This window comes from Lonchura striata, chromosome 17 (assembly GCF_050655825.1).
Source record: "Lonchura striata isolate lonStrDom1 chromosome 17, ASM5065582v1, whole genome shotgun sequence".
Lineage (NCBI taxonomy): Eukaryota > Metazoa > Chordata > Aves > Passeriformes > Estrildidae > Lonchura > Lonchura striata.
The window spans coordinates 952,286-980,234 of record NC_140719.1 but is presented as its reverse complement, the minus strand read 5'-3'; the positions used below and the strand labels follow the sequence as shown (position 1 = coordinate 980,234).

General features: G+C 53.1%; 2 protein-coding genes and 1 long non-coding RNA gene across 7 annotated transcripts in view; 2 read left to right on the top strand and 1 right to left on the bottom strand.

Annotated features, from left to right (window-relative positions):
- TMEM141 (transmembrane protein 141) overlaps window positions 1–27,949 on the top strand; it is a 49,387-nt gene that overhangs the window by 14,941 nt on the left and 6,497 nt on the right. Inside the window, exon 5 of one of the 2 annotated variants that reach the window (XM_085593959.1) lies at window positions 16,407–22,203. The exons of the other annotated variant lie outside the window; for it this stretch is intronic. Coding sequence (XP_085450085.1) covers window positions 16,407–16,450 — 44 coding nt within the window. The 3' untranslated portion in view covers window positions 16,451–22,203. Of the gene's footprint in view, window positions 1–16,406; window positions 22,204–27,949 lie in introns of those variants that run through there. 2 annotated transcript variants of the gene reach the window in all.
- On the top strand, window positions 133–8,934 carry LOC144247407 (uncharacterized). Its single transcript, XR_013341109.2, has 2 exons — window positions 133–285; window positions 334–8,934. It is a non-coding gene; the product is annotated as an uncharacterized LOC144247407 (long non-coding RNA).
- On the bottom strand, window positions 1,949–26,056 carry SAPCD2 (suppressor APC domain containing 2). 4 transcript variants are annotated; one of them, XM_085593993.1, is made up of 7 exons: window positions 25,635–26,056; window positions 20,589–20,722; window positions 17,057–17,203; window positions 16,849–16,947; window positions 16,236–16,349; window positions 15,225–15,352; window positions 1,949–4,352 (listed from the first exon to the last, which is right to left on the bottom strand). In XM_085593993.1, coding segments are annotated over exons 1-7 (1,029 nt in total). In that variant the 5' UTR covers window positions 26,041–26,056; the 3' UTR covers window positions 1,949–4,351. The 4 variants fall into 4 exon arrangements, 3 of the variants coding, with proteins under 3 accessions (XP_085450119.1, XP_021389322.3, XP_085450120.1); XR_014958786.1 differs by having other exon boundaries at window positions 1,949–15,352; window positions 16,630–16,947; XM_021533647.4 differs by having other exon boundaries at window positions 1,949–15,352.

Sequence of the window (27,949 nt, the reverse complement as noted above, 5' to 3'; positions counted from 1 at the left end):
CACTCTATTGCACAGGTTCTGCAGCTGGAGGTCCCACAGGGGATGAGCTCCAGTGCTGTCCCCACTTTGACCCTGGCAGTGCCCATTACTGTGCAGCAGGACTTCTCTGCAGGACTGCTGTGTTCAATCTTTAAGTCTGTTTGCAGGGGTTTACCTCCTCACTTCAATTCATTAAGCACTTAACACTGTAAAATCCCTGTTAATCTATTCCAAGACATTAATATATTAATTTACGTGAAAAAATTATTTCCTTTTGCTGCTGATTATGCCACAGGAAACCACTGTGCTGAGGCTCAGCACAGCATCATTTCTGCTGCCTTTCTGCCTTCCCAGGCTGACTCCTCTCAAATTTCTATGGGAAAAATACCTCTTATTGACTCTTCATGCTGCTAATCTCACCTTCTGGGGCAGTCATCTGCCATCCTGCACAGTGCAACTGCACCAGGGATTATCATAGAGAGATCATTTCTGGATTGCACTTAATCTCTTTCTCAAACCTCTTGCTTTGCCTTTAGATGGACAAGCAATGAAGTCTTCCAAAACTAAAAAGGAACAAAAAAAAAAAATCTCTTTTCTGGATGGTAGGGAGCAGAAACAGGGTTGGAGATGCTCTGTGGGAGAAGGGATGGTCCCCCTGCTCCTCATCCTTCTTTTGGTTTTGGGGACTTTGGAACAAGTTCCTATATGTCAGGTGGACCTTGTTTTGGTGGGTCCCATCCTGGGAGATGTGTGTCCTCCATACCTTGGTCTTGTGCAGACTTGGCCATCCGATACCAGGCTGTCCATGGGTGGCTTTGAAATGGGAGCTGACATCCCTTCCCTCCAAAGGGTGGGCTGCTCCTCCTCTTCTTGGGGTCACTCTTGCTACCTTCTTTCAGCCCTAAGGAGGTAGGGTCTGAGGTCTGAGGGAGCTCGTGCCAAGCCCTGGACAGTCACTGGTGTCCCAGGATACTCAACCTCCAGTGCAAACAGGAAGGGACCAAAAGTTTGGACATGCTGGGGTGGAAATACTCCCATTCCCAGGGGAATATCAGCCAGGCAAACACATGTGTAGCCAGAGAAATACCCAAATACCCCATGACAGTACATTCAGGCAGGGAGCACCCCAACATGGCTGTCTGAGCTAAGCCCAGCCAGGGTCAGGCAATGCCAGCTGCTGCCCCAATAAGGGGGGGTGGGTGGGGTGGGGCTCATGTCAGATTTCCTTTCCCATGTAGCCCTGTCAAGGCACCACAGGCTGGAGAGCAGGGCACCAAGGGTGGCAGTGCCTCTGCCCATGGTGTGTGGACAGCCCCACTCACTGACAGGGAACTCAGCCATGTCCCAGGGGAGGAGCAGGTGTCTGAGCTGAGGTGGCTGCCCCAGGTGGGCAGTGCCTGGGCTCCAGGCACAAGAAAGTTCAGTGTGAAAAAGCAAGTGAGGGGCAGGGAAGGCTTTCTGCCATGGAAGATAAAGCAGGCAACTTGTTCCAATGGCAGGAGGTGAAAGCAGCCTTGTTTGTCTGAGGAAACAGGAATGTGGATTTTGGGCACCATCAATGAAAGGCAAGAACAGATGACACCTGCAGAATTCAGGCTGTGAAAAGCATACAATCTGCCCAAATGAACAGGTTCAATGAGCAAGCAGTTGTATGGAGAGCTAGCCTGGCACAGCCAGGTTGCCCTGCCACACTACTACTCTGGTGCCTTTCTACCTGCCACGCTGTCACCTATCTGCCTGCCACCCTGCTTGCCATCTGTCTGCCTGCCAGTGTCTCACCTCTATCACCTCTGTTGATCAGCACAGTGCTGCTCTCCATACATTCATCTTTCCTTGACCATTCCCAGGGACAGAGGTACACCATGAATTTTTAGGGAACTGCTTTGATAGTGGGAGGGACAAGATCCCCTCAGCATAACCAGGTATGAAAATGGCATTGAAACCTGAAATAACCAGACAATCCACCAAGTGCAGGAGCAGAATTTCCTGTGGGGCAGCAATAAGTTCCCCACAATTTAATGCCAATTTTTCATTATTACATCCTGTGTCACCACTGCGATAGGGCCACAGCAATGAAGTCTGATCTCACAGGATTGATCTCTCAGGAGTGAAACTCCCTACTGTACTGGTGTCTTTGGATCACCCCATACCTGGATAAACACAGAGAGCTTAATCCCAGGTAAAGCTGGATGAGGATGTGGCACCAGCATGCCTGAGGCACCTGAAGACTCATCTGTATTTCTACATCCCCTGCAGCTAGTGTGGACATGGGCTTCAGCTCAGTGACTCAGGGAGACATGGCCTTCCTCCAAGGAGAAGCACAGGCACAGACTCCCAGGAAAGACAGGGCATGCTGGCACCCATCCCAGCTGGGCAGAAAAGCTTGTGGAGCAGGAGAAACAATCCCTGGGGCGGAGTGGAATGTGAGTACAAAGAAGAAAAGAGGAGGTGGAGAGTGCATTAAGTCACCCAGCGGTGCAGGGGATCTCCACTTCCCCAGACAAAGGAGAGGGGTTTTCTAATCTATCTCTTCCAACAAAAGGCCACCTGGGTGAGGTTTGCAGGGTTGAATGAGGGATCAAAGGAGACACTGGAGCAGGAGAAGTAACTTGCTGGTGGCTCTGAGAGGTGGGGTTTGTTCTTTGTCCTGTGGGACTCAGGGCTTCTCAATGGCTTTGTAAAACATGGATAAACACATCTGGGAGCACTGGTCAGTGGCCCTGCAGCTCCATATGAGGTTGGGTAATAACAGGAAGAACACAATGATCGTGTAGATACTGCAACAGGCTGCGGTCCAAAGGGAGGGGTTAGGGACAGGGTTCTCTGCTCCCATCTGCAAGCTTCTCAGACAACAGCAAGTGCAGGGGGCCATTCAAACCACAAACATTAAACAGCTTTGGGATTGGTCCAGCGTACACCAGCCCTGAGCAATGCACAAACAATCCCACAACAGACTCCAGAGCTGCTGCAGCACATTGGTTTCAGCCCAGGCAGAAGCCCTACGGGTCATGACCTGCTCCTGAGGGGGTTCCTCTGCAGAGGCACTGTCCTGGTGTAGGGCAAATTTGGGAGAAGACCTCCAAAAGGGGGCTCCCCCAGAAAGCCAACCCACACTGCCCCTCCCCCCAACTGGTTCAGGGAAAATTTCCTTGGAGAGAAGTGGGAAAAACCTGTTTATATAACAGGCAAAGCACTCCCCAGCCCAAAAAATGAACAATACCAGACAACAAAGCTCATTTGCTGCTCTGAAGAGATGACAACTTCAGAAAGTCTCTCCTGTGGCTGGTCGCTCTGTTATCAGTCCCTCCGGCGCTGGGAAAGGCTGCTGCCCAGAGTAGGTCACAAAGTGAAAGCTCTCGCTGCTCCCTGGGTCCAGGTCCAGAGCAGGTTCAAACAGGTCCAAGAAAAGGGAAAGAAAAAACAACAGTCCAGGGAAAACTTCTCTGCCTCCAACTGGCTAAACTAGCTAAAAAGCAAAGAAGTGCTCTCTTCTGCTCCGTCCATGCCCAGACAGCACAGTCCAGTGCAGAATGTGGAGTGTTGCTTTTAGAGGAGTGCAGTCTCTGATAACCAACTCCGTGCTTTGTCTTCTCTCTGCCTTCACCCTCAGAACCAGTCTTGAAGGCACAGAATATCCAGCATAAACAGAACAGATAACTGGGGATACAAGCATCAGAAAGTCACCCTAGGACAGGCACTCAGACCAAGAACCATCAGGGACAGAGAGGGACTGGCTGGAGGGCAGCCTGTAGCAACCAGAAGGACATTTGGAACAGCATGAGACTGCAAAGGTATTCCCAGAAGGAGCACAGCCCCCATCTGCCTCTGAAGCACAGACCAAGGAGTAAGGGCAGTGACTTGTTCTTTTGGTCTCAGGTTGGGCTGAGGCTGCTCACCTGTCCACAGGCTGTGGTCCATGGGAGAAATCTCCCAGCCCTGTTCTCAATCCAGACCCCAATCCCACTCTCATTCCCAATCTCGGCTCTGCCTGGGAGCTGCCCTGGAGGCACAGCCAGAGGGAGGAGTGGGAACCTGCCCTCAGTCCGCAGGACTCTGTGACTCCATTCAGAACCTGGACTGATGTACCCTGGGACTCAGCTGAGGCATCAGGTGTATTTTTTGGCTAGTGCAGACCAATGCAGGCCACTGTGCAAGCCCAGAGGTGCCTCTTCCTCAGGGACTTCCAGGCAGAGTGAGTCCTGCACCAATGAAAGGACTTGGATTTCTGGGCTTCCCCAGCTGCTGGGGCTGACTCCCCAGTATCTCGTTGCCTTGCATGGAGGAATCACAGTACAGTGTGGGGTATCAGGAAACCTCCCAGCTGCCTCTCCTCCTGTTGGGTCTATCCTGCATTCTAGCAGAGATGTGTGAACCTGGAACCAGAAAGATGTTTTTACTCAGGGTGCATTTACCAACATCTCCACTTGCACGAAGTTGGAGTCAGACAGAACTGGAATGGAAGCAAGGATCTGTCAGGAATTTCTGGGGATGCTTTCACCAGTCCCAGCACTAAGGCCACAGCACACACATGTGAGGCATTTTAGGGTGTTTTTGAGTCTGTGGCCAGTGAAGGTGCAAATCCAACCAGTGTTTACACTAGTAGAGTAAAAAAATAAGGGAATGCAACAACCTCCCTCAGTCAGGAGTGAGCTCTTGACTGAGTGCAGCTCCTGCTGAGCCTCTGCACCTTGTGAATGGCAGCCCACTGATGTATTCCAGCCTTGGCTCCAAGCCTAAATCTTGTCCTTTTAGAGACATTGAAGGTCTGGAAGGATCTTGGTCTATCCAAGGCAATAATCCCCCTCCTGGCAAGGATACTTGCCTGGAAGGAAAATCAAATCCAAGTACAAATCTCTATTCTTGCCTCACTTTCTAAACCCTTTTTTGTCTCCTGTTTTCCAGGACAGTGTTTGTGTGATGCAAGCCCTGAGGGAGTCCATGAGCAGGGATCCCTGTTGTTCTGGCACTGAATCAGCCAGGAAGTAGCTTTTCCAGAAAAGCCCCATTGGTTTCTCCTGGCTGTTTTGCTCAGAGCTCTCTCCTGCCAGGACAGAGGAGTAGGAAGTATCAAGGCACAGGGCAGCCCCTCAGGCTGACAGCCCTGTTCCCACAGCCCTGGCACGACAACTGATGAACTCTCTCCCCAAGCTTGTGACATGAGCCCGTGGATGCTGGCACAGGAGAGCACACAGAACATCCCTCCCCTACACTGTGGCCCCAGGGCAGGGGTGTCCTTGGCACATGGAGGCCCAGGGTCATAGTCACATCCTGCTGGCTCCATGCAGCCACTGCAAGCTCACCTGTTCCTAAGCCTGTTAGTACAGGTTGCATGAACACAAGCAAAGCATGAGACATGAAGGAAGGGAGCACCACGTGCAGATCCTCCTGGGCAGCCTTGTGGCAAGGGGCTGATCCCCATTCTCAGTGTGAGGGAGAGGACGGTGGTGGGGTGGGGACAGAGCTGGCAGGATGGAGGGGAAAATTATCTTCTGCTTGGAAAAAAGCAGGGAACTACTTGTCACTTTTCTTAAACTGGTCAACACTACCCACAGGCTCCAATTCCAAGTGAGAAACCACATTTTGCAATCTCAGCTCATCCCCACAAGCAACAGGTCATGGCCATGGTGAGCAGCTGAGCCATGCAGAGGCTGAGCTCTTGCCTGGCTTTCAGGGCAACAGACTCACTGAAGCAGCCCATGGCCATCACCACAGCCCCATGGAGACCCACAGCAAGAACAGACTCCCTGGAGGAGGCTGAGGCACCCAGGCTGTCCCCGCTGAGCCCCACCAAAGCATCAGGGGGCTCTGACTGAACAGGGTGCTGTTGGGGGCAGCTGAGGGGCCCTTCTGCCAACCCTGCTACTCATCACCCAGAAGCCTGAAGTGAACAGGGCCTTGGGGATGCTGCAAAGGTTCCCATAAGTGACAAGATGATAGTTAGCAGGGCATGAGGAAGTAGGCCGCGTGAGGGTATCTCCTCTTCCTGGGGTGTGTACAAGCATTATTGTCCACTGTCCCCCAAAACCCACATCCTTTCTGGATGGTCTCTTATTCCCCAGTTATCTACATTGAACCTGGTTATATGAGGGATTTGTGTCCCTTGATGTTCCAAACAGAACCTATTACTCCATGCTCAGCTATTGTACTGATCTGCAAGGAGAATTCAAGTAACCCGAAAGGATATGGTTTGTATAGGCATATCTGCATCAGCTCTTCTGTACAGTGAATTTGCTCATTTCCCATTGCTGATGCATGAAGAAATTCTCTGCCCAGTGGTTCCCTCAAATGCCTAGAGTTGTTAGGGAAAAGCAAACATTTTAGGAGGGCTCTGAGCATCTCCCATCCTCGCACTGTACCATAGCAGCAAGTTCAGGAGGCAGGAGCATCTCTGTTAGGGCATAAGCCACCTTCCTATTGCTATACTGTAGCTCTCCAGCATCAAGTCCCAAGCCAAGGAGCTGACACTGCTCCAGCACCTCTTTCTTTAGTTCTGGGAAAGGATACCGGAAGTGGTTCCATTTTGGATTGAGCAAAATCATCTGTCTTCCTTCTGATGCTGACAGTTGGTTTGAGGACCAGTATCCCATGGAGGGTTTGACTTCACATTGCGAGGGCAATGTAATGTCCCTCTATGCTGCAGCACAGCACTGCAGCTGGAGAAGTTGTCCCATCCTGTCCTAGGGCTCCTGCAAATCTTTGGCATCAAACTACACTTGTTTGATCCAAGACCTCATACTGGAAACTCAGCCTGTGGGAATGGAAAGGTCTCTTTTCTTCTTTGGCAGGACTTCAATAAAAAACAGGCTCCCAGCACATCCAGGGCTTCCTGGTATGCCCCTGTGCCCCCCCCCCCCCCACCCCCCACCCCCGCCCCCATCGCCCCCCCCACCATGAGGTGGGGAACATCAAGAAGAATTGTCCTACATTGTTCCCTCTCCTCCCCACCCTACAGTCCTTCTGGGGAAAGCTCTGCATCACAGAAACATCTTGTCTGGACTCCTTGGTTTTGCCTGTCTCTTTTTCCATTGTTTTCCATCAGGAGCCATGACAGCAGCCCCAGCACACTGGCTCAGATCTCCCCACAAGCCTGGAACAGTCCTTTTTCAAAACAGTGACTGCCTTAACAATGCTACAGTTAAATTTGCGGCCCAAATAATGGATTTTTCTTGTGACAGATGGTCACTGCCTCCATGCAAAGGTACACAGCCCTTAAGGACACCCCTCCAGCCAGCAGGCTCATTTCCAGTCCTTTACACATCCCAAAATGCAGCAAGAAATCTCAGGAGAGCCATTTCCTTTGCTAGAGTTGAGGGCTCCAGCCATGGCTGACACGATGTGCACTCTCTTCCCAGCCTTAGTCCAAATGGCACTTTCCCACCCTCTCCCCACCCAAGGATCCCAGCCAGATCCTTCCCTGCCTATTGGGATTCCAGTGTGCAGCCTCAGCCAGCTGACTGCATGTGCATGTGCATCTACAGCCACAGCTGTGCTGCTGTGCTCATGGCCTTATGTGTGTGCCTGAGGCAGATTTCTCTAGCAGTGCCTGAATTGCTGAGCATCTCCCAGAGCACTACCATGGATGCACTACTGGCGCAGCAGTGTCTGTGGCAGTGTTCCCCCACCCATCTGTCATTGGAGGGAGTCATTAGCATGCTCACAGGCACTGCTAGAGCACCCAGCAACTGTTGAGTTGTGGCAGTAGTTAACCAAGGTGGCTGTCACAGCCTGACACTGGCACACACCAGCCATTTCTCAACCCTGCAGCTGGTCTGGCAGTTGGAAGGATGGGTAAAAGTTCCCTGGCCCTGAAGCATCACCCTGGTGCCTCCAGCCAGAGGCAGCCTCCGGAGGGCAGGAGGGGCCCAGGGGGCTGGGGACCTTGAAGAAGAAATCCTGCTCTGCAGACCCACATCCCATCCTGAGGCTAGCACCTCACCAGCATCCTGTGAGCAGGAGAGCTGCCAATCCCACTGCAAAGCAGGAGGAGGAAAAGCAGCTCATGCCCCTACTGAAATGGTGAAAATCCCTGGAAAAGCCACAGGAACTGGCGAGGGGCTCCAGCTGCCATTGTTCCCAGGACATGGTGCAGTCACAGTGAGTGCTTTGTGCCTCCTCAGACCCCCTTGGCACAGCTGTCCTTTGGGATGCAAAGCAATTGGGTCATTCCTGGGGGTGTTGGATCCTGTGGGATAAGCTGCTCCAAGCCTCGCAGCCTCAACAACCCAATTAAGTTTTGCAATACTTAGCTTTTTTGTAGCCCCTTTAGTTTCATAATTCTGGACTTGCTCTAGAGGTGGGTGCTGCACTAGAAGCTGAGCAAAGAGAGCTAAGAAGACTGAGGACTTTGGAGAGAAATAAGCATCATCTTAAAGTATTGCTCATAAAAAAGCTTTTGGGTTTTTTTGGGGGGGGCTTTTCATTTTGGTTTGGTTTTTTTTTTTTTTTTTTTTTTGGGGGGGGTGTTTTTTTCCTCCTAATTCCTTGATTTTATGAAGGCTAAGGAGATTTATGACTTTTTGGGAGTTGGCAGTGATGCAACAGTCTACTCACCCAAGGAAAATGTGAAAAATGGCTGGGTTTGGAAAACCCCCCAAGGATTTAGAATAGAGAAATAAAACAGGAGCTGACAAGTGCAGATGTCCAGGCAGTGCAGACTCTGGGACACTGCAGGGCTGAAGCTACTCCTGCAGACCTCACCAAGAACATCCCCAGAATCAGCCATGTGCCTCCAGCTGTCATGGATGCAGGGGTATCAGGGATGCTGCTGGGATGCTGGGTCCCTCTAACCCAATGGAAAAGCCTGGCACCCTGGCATGGAGAAGCAGCTGCAGGCACTTGCCAGACAACAGTCAGAAGGCGCTGGCATCAGTGCAGGAGCATCAGCACCATAATGTCTCTCAGAAACCCAAATTATTTCCTTCCTAAGCCATCAATACAAAATGTTTAATAATGGCATTGTTAGATTATTTGGTTATTACCTTCCTGGTCGAACAAGCTGAGGCCTATTGAAACTGGCCAGGGTACAACCGTCCCAGGGGATGGGACACTGGACACAGAGTCTGGGGTGGCTCCCAGCCTTGCACAGTGAGATGGGTGATCCACCTGTGGGACAAGGCCTTGTCCAAAAAGTGGTTCAGCCTGAGGACTAATGAAGGTCTTGGAAGATTTGAAGAGCTAATGGAGATTTTGGAAGGATCCCAAAGAAGCGCATGCCTTCTGCCCAGCAGAACTCATGCTTCCAGAAAGAAAAAAGGGAAGTGTTTAAAATACCTGCACTGAACTCAGTGCAAAGCATTTTCACCTAGGGCTAAGCAAAACCTTAGGAGCCAAGGCAATGTCTTTTGGGTTTCTTGATTTAATGAATAGGACAAAAGACTGCTTCTTTCCCAGCTTGAGCAGCATCACATGGGGGCAGTGATCTTCAGCAAAGAGGCCATGCCTGTGGGACCCGGGGCTAGGACATCCTGCTTGCACTGGGCTGTCACCGCTGTGTCACTCTGCCACGTGGGTCCCCATTTGTGGGCATAAAGACGTGGATGTGGCTGTGACCTTTTTTCCAGGGCTAGCAGCACAGGCGGCCCCTTCTGCCCTCAGGTTATTGACAGGAAGATGCCATGATTTAGATAATAAAAATTGGAATATTTTTTACCCCTAAGGAAAAGGGCCAGAGGACATGCCTACTGCCATTATGTCCCTACCTGGAGTCTTCTTGAGCTTGCAGACACTCACAGATGTCCTCCATGGGCAGGAGTTGTTTTCAGTAGCCAAAATAAACCAAACCTGCCTGCCTGAGAATGGGTTGTCCCTAGCTGCCCATGGCCCACTTGTGGGTTCTTTCCAAAGCAGGGAAGCTTTGGGGGTAAAAGGAGGGCACATGCCCAGGTGAGGCTCCAGGGCAAAAGGACTTGCTACTCAGCGCTGTCCCCAGATCCAGGCATTGAGCAAAGTGGGAGTCATGTCTGGGGCCGTTCCCTGTGTCCAGGGAGCCAGACAGCAGCAATACACAGGAGTGTAGTGTTGGGCTGTTTGTGCCTGTGGAATAAGTCCAGGCTTTCTATTTTGGGGATGTGCTGGTCCATAGAGGAGAGCCACAAAGATGATTACAGGAATGAAGCATTTCTCTTGAGGAGAGGTTGGATAAGTTAGGCTTTTTCAGTCTGGAGAAGGCTCCAAGGAGACCTTAGAGCCTCTTCTAGTGCCTAAGGAGACTCCAAGAGATCAGGACAGGGGCTTTGGACATAGGCCTGGAGTCACAGCACAAGGGGGAATGGCCTGAAAGGTTAGTGTATTAGGGAGAAATTCTTCCCTGTGAGGATGGTGAGGCCCTGGCACAAGTTGCCCAGAGAAGCTGTGGCTACTCCACCCTGGTATTGGTTCAAGGCCAGGCCGGACAGGTCTTGGAGCAAGCTGGGATAGTGGAAGGTGTCCCTGCCTGTGAGAAGGTGTGGAACAAAATGATCTTTAAAGATCCCTTCCAACTCAAAACCATCTGGGATTCTGATTCTCTGATTCAATGGCTCATGTGCCTAACCCTCGTCTACAGCTGAGGCAGGGCAGTCAAAGGGTCTTTTTACATGAGTGGGTTTTGATGGCTCCCTGGGATGTGACTGCAGCCCAGACCTAGTGCAGGCTCTGTTCCTCCACTTGCCTGTTCCCACCCAGAGCATGCTCCCATCTCCCAGGAGGAGCAACCAGAGGTGCCCCAATGGCACAGCAGGAGGATGGGGTCATGTCTACCCACTGCCACACAGGTGTCCCACAAAGGGACGCTTTGGGTCTAAGGGAACCCACATAGTGCATGTGGTCTTCCAGGGTGTTGGCCAAGACCTCAGCCCCTGCTCTGCTCCCTGACAGCTGCTTTTTCCAGGGCTGGCTATTTGCCATGTGCTGCTGCCTCTTTGTGTAATGTGGGGGAGTTCAAGTCATGGTCCCTGTGGTACACAGCTGCAGAGCAAAGCAGGGATTCTGGGAGCCTCACTCTTCCCCATCACATGGGTCTCCTGGAGGGAGCATCTGCCTTCAGTCAGTTGTACTTTGGAACAGAGCTGCACAGGCAGAGGTGAACGCCCACACCAGGCTGGGATCACAGCCACAGTGAATCACTGGCTCTGGAAGAGATCTGATGGGACGCTGAAGCAGAACATGGATGCTGTGCTTGATGCCCTCAGGATGGGAAATGAACTCCCCCCAGAAATGAACCATGCTGGTGAGCAGAAGCTCAGCCTCCACCATACCCTGCAGTGGGGAGGGCAGACCCTCTCTATTCCACCTGGGAATGGGCCTTTGCTCACAGTGCTGCAAATGTCAGCCACAGGCAGAGAGGGGGAACAGGGAACACTGGGTAGCACGAGGCGATGCTCCTAAAGCATAAGGCAGTTTATCCCTGCCAAGAGAACAGAGTTGGCATTCTGGAACCTGGGATACAAGCAAGAGCCCAGGATACAGGCAAGGCTGCGAGGATGGTCTGAGATGAGAGAACACTCTGAGGGATCACAGGGACGATCAGCACTCACTTGCAAGTCTAAGATGCAACAGGCACCTCCTTAGTCCAGTCAGCCCTACACGACCCAGCTCCCCATCCCAACGAGAACCATCTCCAGGACACAGGGTCTTCTTCCGGTCATCACATCCTCAGTTTGCTTCCCAAGGAGTTGCACTGACAATAGCAAGGCCAGGACATGCAGAGCAGGAGGGCTGCAGGGCCAGGGCAGCAGAGACTGGTGGCCCAGCAGTGCTGATCATATGGCAGGGAAGAAAAGCAAAAAAGAATGTTCAGGTCAGGGGCCCAAGATGCAGCTGTTTCTGCTGGCATATAGGATAATCAGTCTGCTGGGACAGCAGCTCTTCTCTGAAGCGGCAGCTGGGCATGGAGTCCAGGCTCAGCGGACACGTAAAGGGCATGTAGCTGGGCAGGAGAAGACAGAAAGTATGAATAGATAAACCTGGGTGACTGGATCCGTCCCAAACTGCACAGCTGAGGACACAGAGGGTGAGACCCTGCATCCCTGGGCAGCCCAGGGGCCAGGTACACCTCCAGACTGAGCTCAGGAGAGGGCTCACTCTGCTCAGACAGTAGCTCCAGGCTCTGGTAGTGGGGACCCCCCATGCAATGTCACCCTGGCACCCACCACAAATGCCCAGGGACAGGCATGTCGACCCCATGGTGTTGCACCTGTGTGTGACAACCTCCAGCATGGAGGGCTGTGGGGAGGCGAGGTGGGTTGGCAGGACCTGTTCTGGCTGGGGACAGCCAAGCCCTGCTCCATCTGTTCCCAGTGTAACTACAGCTTCACACAATGGGTTTCAACAGTTATCAGTGCCCTGGACATGCCACAGATCTATGCAAACCCAGTTCCAGCAGGAAAAGGCCTGAAGACACTGGAATATGCTCACCCATGTGTTCCAGCATACGCATCACTTACAGGCCTAGCCCCAAACACTTACAGGCCTAGCCACAACACCAAACACAGGTCTCATGGCTCCTGAGCCAGCCCCCGCAGTCAAGGCTGTCAAAGTGGACACAGTCCAGACCCACAGGGAAGGGTCAGGCCCATCAGGGACCTAGAAACTGTGGCCAGGCCAGAGTGACAGCGTGAGGTGAACTCCGCAGTTCTCAGGGGAAACCTGGTCCCATTAGACTGTGGCACTGCCAGGGCTACCCCACAACCTGCTGCAGTCTCACAGAAAGTGAGGTGGGGGCCAGTTCTGCTACCCCCCTGGGCTGCAGCACAGAGAGCTGCCCTGAAGCAGTCTGGCAAGGGAACCATGACTTTCTTTTTCTTTGGAAGCCCTCATGGGCTCCACACCCAAGCAAAGGCATGAAATGGGAACCAAGGGCAGTTACCAACCCTCTTCCTGCCCCAGCTGGAACTAGTGGCTGCCCTAAGCAGCACCTGCAAGAAGCCATGGCAGAGATTCTTTTGCCAGCTGCCAGTAAGCGGACTGTGGTCTTCCTCTTGGCTCTGCTCCCCGCAGGGGAGGCTCAGCCTCTGCAGGGTGCAGGGTTCACCCCACAGCCTGGGAAAGGAGGGTGCCCCAATCAGTGCAGAGCCTCAGGTTCATCCTATATGAGTTGCCACCTCAGCACAGAGCAGAGGGACACGTGCCACACATGCCATTCCACTGAGGTCCCCAGTGGTTGACCCTGTGGGAAGGAGTCACTGCAGAGCACCAGCCACTGTTGTCACCACTGTGGGCCAGCTCTGAGAAAGGGTACTTAAAAGTAAATAAGAGGTTGTGAATTGCACCAGCACTGCCTGAGCAGTGTGAGCCCCAAGCACAGCTTCTGGAGGAGTAGACAGATGAGGTTACAGCACTTGGAAGGGGTGCAGGTGGCTTTAAGACACAGCCCCACAGCAGGGGACAGGGTATCCCCAGTCCCTGGGAAGCCTAGAGGTGATGGGAAAGGACATGGAAACGTGTCCAGGTGCAGAGACCTCTGGGCTCTTTGTTTGCTCACCAGATTGCAGCTTCAGCTCCCCCTGCATTCTGAGAGACAGGACAGGCAGGGACTTCAGGGCTGACAGCAGTAGATGGGGTGATTTAGGGAAGAGACAAAACGATAAATTAAATAGGTCACCCCACTTTATTATCCCTACAGACAGGTAACCCTCATAAAAAGGTTTAATTTCTAATTAACCTCAGGCAAAACAGGCACTGGACACTAGAGGAGGCATCACAAAAAGGATGGCAGGCAGTGATGCCCAGGGGACAACTGACATCCAACACCCCTGCAGACAGGGGACATGACTAGCCATGGCCTTGCTGCCCCTCCTCCACCATCTCCCTGGTACTCTGCTGATCCCCACTCCAGCTGCAGGCACAGGGCAGACCAGGGATTCATGCCTTGCAGAGAGCTTTAGCTCAGGTTCAGTCTCAAAGAAAACAGCTGGATGGGACAGAGAGTCCTGACAGATAAGAACAGAAGTGAGAACAGAATTGGCCTGCATGTGTCAGCTCAGGGCAGAGCCAGCACCTTCTGCCCAGCTCAGTTCAGTGCCCAGCATCATGCCTGGAGAGTCAGACCAACCAGACCAGAGAGAAAGGTCCTGGACTTGGGGATACAGAGGGCCAGGCTGTGCTAAATGAGATCTCCAGTGAAAGTACCACAGATACCAAGTACCGAGCCAGAGTCAAATGTCATTCAGCTCAAGCATCATCACCGAGCTGGGTGGGAAGCAGGAGGAGTCCTGAGATGTACCATCTAATAGGATCCATCTTGAACCACCACCACCACCCCTCAAGACACCTGCAGAGGAGTGCAGCTCACAGTCAAGATGTCATCCCTGGCAGTAGCCTCCACAATCATGTGAGGCAGAGCTGCCATTTCTCCATGTGGAGATGTGCACAGGGAAAAGCTGTCAGCCTCTGCTCTGTCCCAAACTCAGTTAAATACAAAACCAAGTTCTAAAGCCCCTCTGTGAGGTCAGGCTGATGTGAGCATCCTCAGGCTACGAAACATCACTTCTCCTTTCACAGTCATCATGCAAATAATCTTATTCTGGCAGATATCAGGAAATATTTGTCAGGTAAAGCCAAGTAAAGAGTAAGGTATCTGTCTCAACTTGTCAACAGCCCAAAACAGCAGCTCAGAGGTGTAGGCTATCTTGGCTGGGTCTATGGCTCATTCCCTACAGGAGTCTACAGACATGTAAACAGCAACTCTGGTATCACTACCACAAACACGACAGAGTGGTTGCCATGAGAACCACCAGTTTGGGCACTACAGAGCCAGGACAGTACCTCTGGCAGGTACATGGGCAGCAGAGAGGGGCCAGGTATGCCTCCTTGAATTTCCAATCTTGTCTTCCAACAGCAACACAAGCAGGAGCCAGCTCCCTCTAAGGGCCAGGCTTGTCTGGAGATGCTAGCTAGAGTGTTGAAGACACATCACTTTTTCCCAAGAGCACCCAAAATCCAGCCTAAGTCAGCAAGACCACAGCAGCTCACCCCACACAGGCAGCACAGACAGCAGCCATGTCTTCTACATGCTGGGGGTCACAGGGCTGGGGACAGCATCCCTTTAGCCCACTTAGAACCAGGAAAGGAGCAGCATGGCTGATAAACCATCAGCAGGGCAGGGATGCTCCCCAAGAGGAGTCCTGCCTTCCTTGCACAGAGATGCCACCAGCAGCCCTAGACCTTGAGACACAACACCTGGAGCAGCAGGTGTGATGAATTTGGGACAAAAGTCCCTTGAAACCCCCAGGTAAGCTTGGGGATGGGGCAGGGGAGGAGGCATGTACTAGATGAAGGTGGAGTCCAGCTGGCTCATCTCATGATTGTTGTGGGCACGAGCCTCGAAGAGCTGCTTGATCAGGGCAGATTTCTCCTGCTCCAACTGGGTGATGCGCTCGCTCTTGTCAGTCACCTCCTGCACAAGACAGGGAAGGAAAATGCTGGTTAGAGGAGGAAACAGCTGGCAACTGGTTGTGTTGCTGGTAAAATTTCATAGAACCACAGAATCACAGGCTTTGGGTAGGAGGACAGTAAAGCCCATCTCATCCCAGCCCCTAACCAGGGGCAGAAACACCTTCCACTAGAACCAGCGCTCCAAAACCTGTCCAACCTGTTCTTGGACACTTCCAGGGATGGGGCAGCTTCTCTGGGCGCCCTGTGCCAGGACCTCACCACTCTCACAGGAACAATTTCTTCCCACTATCCCATCTAACCCTGCCCTCTGGCAGTAGGAAGCCATTCCCCCTTGTCCTCCAGGTCCTTATTCAAAGTCTCTCTCCAGCTCTCATAGAGGCCTTTTAGGCCCTGGAAGGGGCTCTGAGGTCTCCCTGTTCTTCCCTTCTCCTGGTGAACACCCCCAGCTGTCCTGGCCTGGCTCCAGAGCAGAGGGACTCTGGCTCCCAGAGCATCTTTGTGGCCATGTGCTGGGACAGAAAACCCCAGCAGTGAGCCTGGCCCTGGCCTGAGATGGTAGACCATCTCTTCCCTGACAGCCCACAGCTGCAGCATCTGCATTCTCTTCTGACCTCCATTTGTCACAGTCTTTTCCCTCTGGCAGGACTGTCCCATCCCTGCCACTGACTCACCCACCAAACAGCTGGAGACAGCTGGGCACAGCTGTGTGCCAGAGGGTCTCCACATCTCCACATGCAGCCCACACCCCCTTCTCTGGGATGACCAAGTCTGGCTAAGCTGAAGGAACACTTCCCACTGCCTGTCATTCCTTCCCCAGTACCATCCTATCACCTTCCTTTCCCAGCACCCCCAAGGACATCTCCTCCACCTGTAGCTCCACATACCTTGGTGAGAAGCCGATTCTGCTCCTTCAGCATGTTGATGGCTTGCTGGGAGCCTGTGGAGGCTGGGGATGTCACAGGGACTAACCTGCTCAGTGCTGAGGAGGGGTTTGCTGTCTGTAGAGAAGATGAAGGGATGAGATACTGAACCTTCTACCTTGTGGCTCTTCCCAGGCCTTCTTCAAGGTGAGATGTTTCTATGGCACGCAAAGAACTGAGAGAAGCCCAGCAGAGGATTAAAATCCCAGCACAGGCCATCACAGGGTCTCCAGCCCTGTGAATGGGGAAGCATTCCTTCTAGTGTGCCTGGCTTCTACCCAGCAGGACAGTCACCTCTGAACTGGCTGACTCAGCACCTCAGAAGTCAGGCTCCTTAGTCCCTTGACAATGGCTGTACCTTTTTAGGGGTCTCCTTTAGGTCCCCAAAGCATCCTCCAGCCCACTTCAAGGTGTCGTAAGAGCAGCTGTGCTGTCCTCTTGGCTGTCCTCCATCATCTTCCCCGAGCTGGGGGAAACTCTGGCAGCTCCAATATCAGCCCAGCCACCAACATAGGAGGGACAGGATGATTCCTAAGATCACACAAAGAACCTCAAGCTGCTGATGTGCTGTTCTCACCTTGCTGGAAGTGGAAAGAAGGTCACCCAGGCAGCGGTTCACCTCCTGGAGCTTGGGGACCAGGCGCCCCAGGTGACTCTGGCCACCTTCAGGGAAATCCTGCAGGATGGGAGGAAGAAGAGGTTACCATGGGGTCATCTCCAAGTCCAGCCACCTCCCAGCCCTGATCTCCAAACCCACATGTTGCCAGAAGAAGCCCCAGACTCACAGCACTGGTTCTCCTCTTCCCCAGGAGCCGCTGGTGCTCCTGCATGAGCTGGATGTGCTGGTGGTACCACTCTCGAGCCTGGTCTATAAGCTCCAGGCCCTGCAACAGGAAATCCTTCTCCTGTTCCAGCTCCTTCATGTACTTCAGCTGCAGGACAGAGCACATGGATGTCACCCACTCCCCACCAAGGCTTTCTCAAGTCCCAGGAGTTTCTTCATGAGGTGTGGGGGCATGTGGATACAGGTAAGGGTCTCAGCCCCTTTCCCCAGGAAAAGCTGAAGAGGAGCAGGAAAATTACTACTGCCTGACACTGCTTGGAGGAAGATTTTTGGAAGAAAAGTTCTCCAGGTTGGGAGAAAAATCAAACTGCGTGAAGGACACTTGGGTCACCTCTACCCTCCTGCTCACCATTGCAGGTACATGTTTCTTCACCTATTTACCCAGGGAGACAGCAGGAGGCAGCCTGCAGCTGCCCCCAGCTCCCTTTGGGGTGTGAGTGTCAGCCCCAGAACAGACACATTTGGATTTTGGTGAACACTGAAGAGTCTAGCTCACTGTGCAGGCTGGAAGTCAGGGAAAAACTGCAGCCCGGTTTCCCCAGTCTGCCTCATCCCTGGAGGCACATGAAGCTGAGCAGAGCATAGCACACCACACCTCCCTGCAGAAGATCTCTGCCAATTGCTCAGGTTCCTGCACCAGCATCATCTGAAGAGCAGTGGGGTCCTTGCTGTGCCCGGAGAGCTGCTATGAGCGTGCCTGAGGCTTCTGTCCCCAGAGCAACCCCTTGGAATAGGCCAAGCAGGACCCAAGGCTGCCACAGAGCAGGGGGCTTCACCCACATCCACAGGGGATTCACGGTCCTCATTCCACTGTTACCTTCTGCTCCTGCCGTCCCTTGGCGCCACACTGGCACCGGCAATCAGAGAGGCAGAAAGGGATGAGGGGACATCCCTGGGGATCAGAGCAACTGATGCAGTGACCCATTCATCACCCTCACCCTGTGACCCCATGGCCCTTCTCCTCTTTTCAATATGAGGCTGTTCCCCCAGCTCCCAAGGGCATGGGGAACTTCCTGCCTTGCTGCCTCTGCCTTCTTTGCCACAACACAGCCTGGCCTTCACCCACAGCACAGCCTGGGCTCCACAGGCACCAGACACTTTGGTTACCCAGAAAATGCTGGATGCACCAGAACCTCCTCCTTTGGAGGGCATCAGGAATGGTGCAGCTCAGAAGTGACCCTGAACAGAACCCTGTGGATAAGTGGCACCATACCAAGACCTTCTTCAGGCCATCAGCATTTCCACATCCCCACTGCCAGCCCCAAAGCCTCTTTGCATCCCATACCTGCCACCCATTACACTGGGGCTGCTCCTGCTGCTGCTGCTCCTGGAAATGCTCTCTGCAACACAAAACCTCCCCCTGACCCCCACCCTTCTCCAATGGCCCAAAGGGACGTACCCAGAGAAAGAAGTGCAGAGCCTTAGTGCTGTTGCTGAGGGGCACGAAGAAGGTGCTGTATGTGGCAAGGACCCCCATCCAGCTGAGGGTGCAGCCCACCGCTGCCTGTCTACCCCCCCTCCCACAGGGCTTGCTGGCCAGCACAGAGACCAGAGGAAGAAGGAGCATCCCCCAGAGCAGAGGAACACTGCCAGCCCTGCCCAGTGTGGGACAGGCAGCATCTCGTCAGGATGAGACACTTGGTGCAGGAAAAAGACAAAGCACTGTACTTGGCTGGTGCTCAGTGGCTTGTAAAGCAAAGGGGACAGAGCTGTGCCCTGGGCTGCTTACAAATGACAGTGCTCCACCTTTCAGGGAAGGTCTCATCCCAGCCACCCTCATGGCCATGGGAAAATAAGGTTAACAGATGAGGGACTGGCTGGAAAAACACCAGCTGAGCAAGTGAGCACCAGATGACAGGGTGCAAAGGTTCCTGGAGCTGCAGCACAGCCTCCACAGCTCTGCTTCCCTGCTCAGGAGGAACCAGTCCTGGTGCACTTCAGGATGTAGGATAGACACCGGTGCTGCAATTCCCCAAGGGCTTTAGGCAAATTAGTCTAATGGCAGAGTTCCTTGTCCCTTGCGAACCCAACACTGGGGCAGGAAGGGGTAAGGGAGGTGACTGTACAAAGATTCAGTCCTTGCTGGACTCAAACCTGCTCCAGCTGTCTCTGTAGGCTTGGAAACAGCACCTAAGGCTGTGCTCAGGGTGTCAGGGAAGAGCGAGACGCCCTTTCTCTGGGGTCAAAAGCACAGAAAGGCAGTGCAGCACTTGGCAACATCTAGGGAGAGAGGGCAGGAGGGGACGTCCCTCCCACTGCCCACATGATACCTTGGGGGAATAGAGACCAGGGCAACACAAACCCTGAGCAAGAGTGCTTATGGTAGAACTGGGGAAAGACATGGTGGCCAACACTCCCCTCAGAGGATCTTGAGCTTGGAACCTTGAGATGTACTCCAGCCCAGAGTTGCACACACAGAGAAGGGAAGCAGAGACCTTCCTCTCTCCCCAACTCCCAAAACCCCAAGAAACAGAGCCCTCAATCCCAGATAAACAGAGCGACATTTATCACTTCTTATCAGCACCTCCCAGCAGAGGTCCCTCTCAAGGCTGCAAGCTCAGCAAACTACCTGCACAAACATCCCCTCCCCAGGGTGGCACATGGATGTCACCCATGGGGCATGTTGTGTCCCCCAAGGCCAGCGACAGGCTGAGCACTGCTGGTGAGGCCTGTTGGGCTGCAGGAGCAGGGTGACACCAGGGGGCAAGGAGCAAAAATGCAGTGGTGACAGCACCACCAAGTACTCATCCTGCAAGCTTGGACCTGGCTCTCTGCCCAGGACGATTTAGCTTGAGCCTGTGGACAGCATGCCCAGGCAGCTACTCCATTCCATCTGGGAGCAAATGAGATCACCCAGGCAATTTTATCCAGGTCTCTCCACTCAGCGGTGGAGAGAGGGGAGCGAACCCCTCCATCCTGGGCTGCCTTGGTAAATTCAGTGTGGATTTCTCTGCTTTGCTAGCAAGAAAGCCAAGTGCAGATTTCTCTGCTTTGTTAGCTGTTGGAAGTCAAGAGAAGCCGCATGTTTGAGCCCTGATCTATATGGAACATCTGGGAGGGGGCATAGCCTGGCCCCACTGCTTGACAGCACAAAGCATACCTGACCCTCGCTGGGGTGCTCTTAAGGCCCAGAGATCCATCTGTTCCCACACCTCCACCTTTGTCTTCCTCTTCCCAAGACCTTGCCCATGGGGAAGGCAGCCAGCACACTGGCTTCATGAGCTGACCCCATTCTGGGAGAAGGATCCACCTCCTTCCTGTCTGGCATGATTCAGGAAAGCAACTTGGAAATAATATACATCCACACACATCAACAGACCTTCATATCCAAATATCAGGATTTGTCTTATGTCCCACAACTCACTTGTGCAGGGTGGACAGAGAGGAAGCCAAAGCCCAGAGGTAGCATCAGCAATGAGGGACCTCTGCAACCCACCTTCCCCTTCTTACGGGAGCCCACAATACTCCCTTACCATGCTGAAGTCCATGCCATTGGTGATGGTGTGTCTCCGGTGCTCTGCACGACCTCTCTGAAGCCTCCGAGTGTCCCCAGTCCCTGGGTAGCCACTGTCTTCGTGGGGCTGCCCAGCAGACTTTACATCACCACCTGGAACAGAGGAAGGCAGGAGGCCACAAGCTACTTTCAACAAAATCCTCCCCAGGGCCACTTCTGTGAGATGATCTGCAGGGCAGTCTTGCAAACAGGGAGAGACTGAGCAAACCACCAGCCTGAATACCTATTCCTGTTTTTGTCCAGGCAGAACAGATGACTGACTCAGCTGTGCCAGGCTGGCAACAGATCTCAGTCATCTTCTGTAGAAAACAAGTAGCTTCCAGGAAAAGCTGGTCCACTCCCAGCCAGGGCAACTAAACCATTACTGATATTGCCTGCCCTGACGTGTCCTCATGGGACACCTTGCTTCCATTCAGGTGGCATTAGCTCTGCCAGGAAACCAACTTCTCTTGAAGGCAGTTCTTGCTTGGTGATGGACTTGGCCATGTAGATATCCAGCCCATACACTATGTCTATGATGCAATAATGTAAATCAGACTGTAGATTTTCCAAAATTTTGTTAAACCCCCAACATCCTATCTTGCAGAAGACCAATCTACTAAAACCACATGGCACTAATGCAAATCTATGCATAACTTGTTTTTGAAGATTAAGTTCATACTGGCAGATTCCAGGCTGGATCAGGCACCTCCTGCCTATCAGCCAGAGCAGGAATTCCCTGGGCTCCTGCAGTAAAGGCCATACAATCCTCACACTGCTCACCCTCACCAGAAACGCAGCCCTGCAGTCACAGCCAAGCCAGCTCCAATCCACTGCTATGTGAGCTGGTAGAGTAGAACCCTGACACCCCACTGTCCCAAACCACAGCATCAGGGCAGCCAGGGGTACAGCCAGCACATCCCCAGGCAAGTCTGGATAACAGCCTGGTGCTCACTTCCTTCCTGCCCCAGTCCCCAGCCAAGTGCCCAGCACACCCTCTCTCATGCCACCCACTCAGTCCCACAGCTTGGCTGCACACAGGCTTCCTCAAGAGTTCCATTCCCAACTTGGCTTTTCAAGAAGAGCAGCAGGGAGCCGGCAAGTGATGGCAGGCAGCTGGGGAAAATGCCCTTTCCCCAAGACAGCTCCCCACGCGTCTGCCAGGCACCCCCACCCCTCGCACATCCAACCAGAGCTGCCTGGCACAGGTCTTGCACGTTCCCTGCCGCAGGCACATGAAGGGCTGTGAGTCCCAGGAGAGGGTGTGCAGCACCACAGGGGCAGGCAATTTTCTTCCCTCTGCTTCACAAGTTTCCTCAGCTGAGCACATGGACATGAGAGAGGAAGGATATATGGCAGGAGAAGACAGCCATTTTTACAGTGAGCTCATGGACACTCTATTTCCCCTTCCCCAGGACCCTGTGACTCTGATCAGGATAACTCTGGACCCCTCCTTCCTGCCCCGATGGGGTTGGTGGAGAGCCAGGGAAGCCCACCCTGTCCAAAGTCTATATAGACCCCTGACATTTCCTGTTCGTCTTCTTCTGCCCCGCTCTCCCCTTGGACACCACAGAATAAAGAGAGCTGAACCAACATACCTGGGGTAAGAGCCTCTTTTGGAAACCTTTGCCATCTCCTGATATTCCTCCCCTCAAAGCCTCGGACCTCTGGGCTAGCCTGATAATTCAGGGGGCTGGGGGGGGGGGCGGGGGGGAACGTCAAGCCATGGCCACAGGAGCCACTCCTCATCTTGAAGGTACGAAGTGTGGGAGCCCTGTACCAGGGCTGCCTCTGCTGCCACAGTCACACTGGTTCAGGGACAGAAGACAGGCTCGGGGCGCAGGCAATGCGACACCTCAGTTTGTCACTTTGTGTCACTGGGGAAAGAAGTCACCATGGGCAAAGTCCTCCTTCTAGTCCATCACAGTATCTCACTCCACCTCCCAGCAAGTACTCTGGCACAGACAGGTCTCTAGCACATCAGTGAACATAAAGCATTTGCGAACACAAAGTATTTGATATCACCCATCCATCTGCTTTGCCAGCTCCCTCTGGTTTCATATACCCAAATCTATCTGGGAGGAACCCAGCAAGACTGGTGTGACCACATACATTGTCCTAGCAGACCTAGGACATGTAGTATGTCCTGCTCAAAAAAACTGAGGAACAGCCCCAAAACCAAAGATACTCTCAACAGTCAGAATCCCAAGGCAAAGCCAAAAGCACTTCTGATAGGAGCTGCAGGACAAACACATGATAAAACTTTTTTTTGCTACAGTTACTTAAAAGTGCTGCGTTGAGCTGAGCTGCACCCGTGATAAGCAAGAGCTCCTGGTTAACCAACCAAGCTCCGCACACCTGAGCTGACAAGCTAGTGGCTAAAAGTAGGACCCCTGCTAATGAGCTGGGATAGTTGTTCTTAGGGAAAGAATAGGATCAGATCACCAGAAGTGGAAAAGATCCTGCCATGTGATAATGGACAGGCTCCTTCCTTCCTCTGGGACCCACTCTGCCCAGGGCAAGCAGACACCTCATGGCTGTTTTACATTTCTCCACAAGTACCCTTGGCAACGGCCCAGAGAAGCCCCTACAAACCATCCCCTCCCTCCAGCTAATGCCAACAGCAGCTCTCCAGATGCTAGAGCCAAGCCACCTCTGGACCAAGGGAAAGCACTGTGCTGGGGAGGAGCCAGTCCCCAGGGCCATGACACACTTCCGGGCTCTTTCTGCTCTGTGCCTTGACTTCTCCAGGTCCCAGCTCACAGGGGAACTACTGGACTAAAGACCCCCAAGAGCAATGCGTTCAGACACTGCTGTGATGGCACCAGGTACATAGGGACATCATTATGGTGACTTCCCTGCCCTGTGACTTCTCCAATATCCACCTCAGCATCCTTGTGTCCAGTGGGTGCTGTTGGCTCCCCAGGGACCATGGGGTGCCAAGCAGCAGCTTGCAGACTGCACCAGCACTGCTGGGCTGAAGAGAAGCTGGAAGCTGATTTAAGCAGGGACCTCAGAAGCACTTCTGAGGTCTGCCCACATGCTAGCAGAGGTTAGTGTGGGAGAGGGAACAGAATTGTTGTCCCACTGGCTCACTGCACCCCTGGACATGCCAGGAGAACCACCTGACCCCAACCTCTGCCATTTTGCCATGAGTCACATCCAAATCACCTCTGACATGTGTAGATGCTCCTCAGACCTAAAGCAGAGCTGGGAAGGCCCTCTGTGAGCACACTCTTCCACCAAAATGCAGGCAGGGAGCATTTCCTCCCACTCGCTGCAGCTTATGAGTACCAATACATCATCTCACTGCACTTGGTTGGGGTCTTACAGAAGCTACCACATGCAGCTGGAGGCTCAGAGTAGCCTCACACCCAAATGATATAATCTTAGTGGAGACAGGTCTTCCTGCAGCCACAGGCAGCTCCCAGCACCCACCACACATCTCTGCAGCAGAGATGGAGACATATCCTGTCACAACACTGCCCAACTCCCTTGCAGCCAGCTGAGAACATCCACCTGTTCAACTGCACCCTGGGAAACCACCTGTAGAGTGGCACACTGGGCAATTGTGCAGGATGTAGAGCTAAAAGAAATGGAGTATCTGAGTTGTACCATTTTCTAAGCTGCCAAATGAACCTGAAACTCAGGCCTCTTGGCAAAATACAGCCCTGCAGTGTGGGATGCTGGCAGTAACGGCTGAGGCACTAACCCTGCCCACAGGCTCTGGACAATTATAGAACATCACCCTGTAATGGAAAGAGCCTCAGCAAGCAGAAAGCTGCTGCAGTCATCTGCTTGCTTCTTCCCAGGGCAGAGCTTTCAACCTGCTGTCTATTCAGCAAGCCGGATTTTTTTCAGGTTTTTCCAGATTTACACTCTTGATGATAGAAAAGTTAGTCTGCATAATAATATTCCCTTATATGTAGCTCCAGTGGTTAATCTGGAGGCAAAAATGGAAAGCAGAGAACCTCAGTCACAGTTAAAAGTTTCTTCTCCACCCAGCAGAAGCAACTGGGTTGGGAAGGCAAACCAGCCTGATCTACCCAAGGTGGAGGAAGTCATTGCACTCAGGTGGTGCAATAACATGTACCGGCTCTGCACACAGACTTTGTTTCCTCTGATCTCAAAGCACTTCACAAACCTAGATAAAGAATTATTACCCAGATAAGCCCAGAAGCCTTGTTTTCCTTATAACATCTTCTACTGACTAGCAACAAATCAAGATGCCAGCGAAACAGTCTCCCCCACGCTATGCTCAATGTACCACCCTGGAGGGCTCTGGCAGAGCCAGCACAGGGAGCCCAGATCCCGTGAAAAGGGCAGAGTCCACAGGGATGTACAGGTGAGCTCTGTGAGCAGAGCCTAGGACAGCATCGTCCTGGTACTGCTCTCCCATTTATTCATTGATTAATTATTTGTTATTGGGAATAGTGCTGTGGAATGATCCAAACCAAAAAGCTGGATCAGGTCTTGCATTTTTTGTCTAAACCATGCATGACATCATGAAGGAATCATTCCTGAGAGCCAGCCCAGCACAAAGCCCACCCAGCACACGGCTGCTCAATGACCGCAGCTTCACCCCAGCGAAGCTGCTCGGCTTTGGGGTCCTCAGGACCCAGCCATTCTCCGAGAAGTCCAGCTGTGCCACCCACCCCCGGAAATGGTCAGGACAGACTCTACGCCAGGGGACAACCACGGACACATTACGGCAAAGACCTTAATTCCTCCTGTCAGCGCTATAAATAGCCCGGCGCATCGCGAGGGGAGCACAGCCCTGGACGAGCGGCGGCGCTGGGATATTCGCGCCGGAATCGGAGTTCAGCGAAGCCAAACCAGTACTAACAATAACTGGGGGAGTTTCACAGCGGCCCTGCAGGAACCGTCGGGTCTGTGCCCAGAAGAGGGCACAGGGGAGCAGGGTGAGCCGCGGGATCCCACCCCGACCTCCGAGCGCCAGTCCCCGGCCCTGGCGCTGCCATCATCCCCGCGAGCCCGAAGACCCCCAGCCAGTCCCGCCACTCACCGCGGCCTCGGGGCTGGCCGTGCCCCCGTTCCCGCTGTCCGGCGCTCTTTCCCCGCCGCTCCTCGGAACAGCGAGGGCTTGGCGGCTTCTCCGCGCTCCGCTGTCCGCCGCTGCCACCCTCCACCGGCGGCTCAGTCCCAGGCAGGGCCGCCCGCAGCCCCAGTACGAACCTCTCGAAGGTGAGGTACCCGCTGGCCGGCGCCGCCTGCCGCAATCCTTCCATCACCCCAGCGGGCAGCTCCTGGGCTTCCGCTCCCCGCCAGCGCGACTCAATCTCCCGTAGGTGCACGTAGCCTCGCCGTCGGTCATCCAGGATATCGAAAAGAGTCCGCAGGCTCTGCAGGAAAACCCGGGGAAGACCCTCGGTACCGACGGGGAGCGAGCGGTCGCCGCGCTCCGGGGCCATGGCCACAGCTCCGAGCGTTACTCCAAGCTCCGCCCCCCAAGCCTATTGGCTGGCGGCGGAGAGTGCCGCACTCCCATTGGCTGGCGGCGGGAAGGTGCTCCGGCCATTGGCTGAGAGGCAGAACGGCGATTTGAGTTGCACGCGGCGCCCCGCCCCATCCCGCTCCTTTTGCGGAGGAGCCCGACCTTCCCCTGTGGACGAGGGACCGCGACAAACGCCAAATCCTTGCTCCTTCTTCCTCCGACTTTATATACTGAGCATGATGTCGTATAGTCCAGAATATATCTTGGGTCCGTTGGGTGCTGGCTGTGTATTCCCCCAACACCTTATGCACCTCTATCCCCCTCCCTGGTGGGGTAGGGTGAGAAGCAGAAAAGACCGTGGGTCTGTACAAGCACCACTCAGCAGTAAGAAAAACATCTCTGTATTGTCAACACTATATTTTGGTCTCCATATTTTCAGCACAAATTCGAAACCTATCCCCGTAACAACTACCATGAAGATAATTAACGCTAACCCAGCCAAAACCAGCACAATTTCTAAAGACTTCAGAGACAATGTGATTAGTGAACAGGGACAAGGAAAATCCCAACGGTGGTATTCACTCTTACTGCCACACTTGCAAACACATCCAAGAAGTGTCAGTCAATGCAGCATCTCTACAGGAGGGGGTTGTAGTGCACCAGCACAGAGGAGTCCTGTGTGGTGTATTTGTCTGCTGCCATGGGAGAAATAAATGCTGACAGAGGGAATAGAATCCCATCCTCCCAGTGCTATGGCTGGTAAGGCACTGTGGCCAGCAGCCAGCAGGACATAGGGTAGGGCCCCTATTGAACCACAGACATAAAAAAAGAGGGGAAAACGCACCAGTGTTGACAAAAGTGAGAGAAACAGGATTTGGATCTTATTTTTACAAAATTAATATGCACTGGCATTGGTAAGAGAATGAGTTTCTCTACTTTACACGGAAATTTGCTGTCTGTTAGACACAGTAGCATATTAATCCTAGTGCAAGGTGCTGCCTCCTCTGCAAACCCCCTCATCAGAGTCCCTTGCAACACAGCAGACTGCAAAGCCCTGGTGTAATGATTTCCCATATCACAGGCACTTCAGTTTGCTCAAGGGGCTCTGGGCAGACATGCGTCAGCACCTCCAGACCCCCCACCCTGGTTTGATGCTCACAATGCTGAGAGGAGTGTCAGGGAGCAAGTCTGCTGGAGAACAGTGATGGCCAGGAAAGGTGATGAACCACTGTCCAGGTTGTGAGACTGCCTGTGTCCTGGACATCTTCCTGTGCCACAGACACCTTCTTCTGCCACACGCATGCCAGGGGTGATTCCCTTTAGCTCTGCAAGGGCTTTGAAGGAAGAGGGTGGAAGCTACTTGAGGTTCAAGCCCTCCCACCCACCTGGTCCTTGCTGTGCTCCACTTGCCATCAGATTCCCTGTCCAGGTCAGACTTCATCCAAGTGTCTTCAGCATTTTGGTCCTACTTCTTGCTTCTCATTCCATTCTTGCCACTTCTCCATGGAGACTCAGCCTTGCCAGCCCCAGGCTGCCAGGTAAATCACAGCAGCCTCTGGAGACCCTCAGAAAGCTTTTCTGTGCTCTTGCTGCTCTCTGTGCTGGAGCTGAGCTGTTCACAATCTGCTTTTCTTTAACTCATTTATTTTCATAAATTTCTGAGGTTCCTGCTTAAATCATCCTACCTCTTTGAGATGTCTGTTTGACTGAACAGGTTCACACCTGCTCAGGCTACAGAGAGAAGGAATCAGTGCTTCCTACTCTCTTCCAGTGAATTCCTACTCCAAAAACAAGGCAGTCACGATGGTGCTGCTCAGCTCTGGACATGGGCTGTTTTGCTCAGCAAAAGCTTGATCTGCAAAAAAAGAGGATTTCCCCTAGGTTCC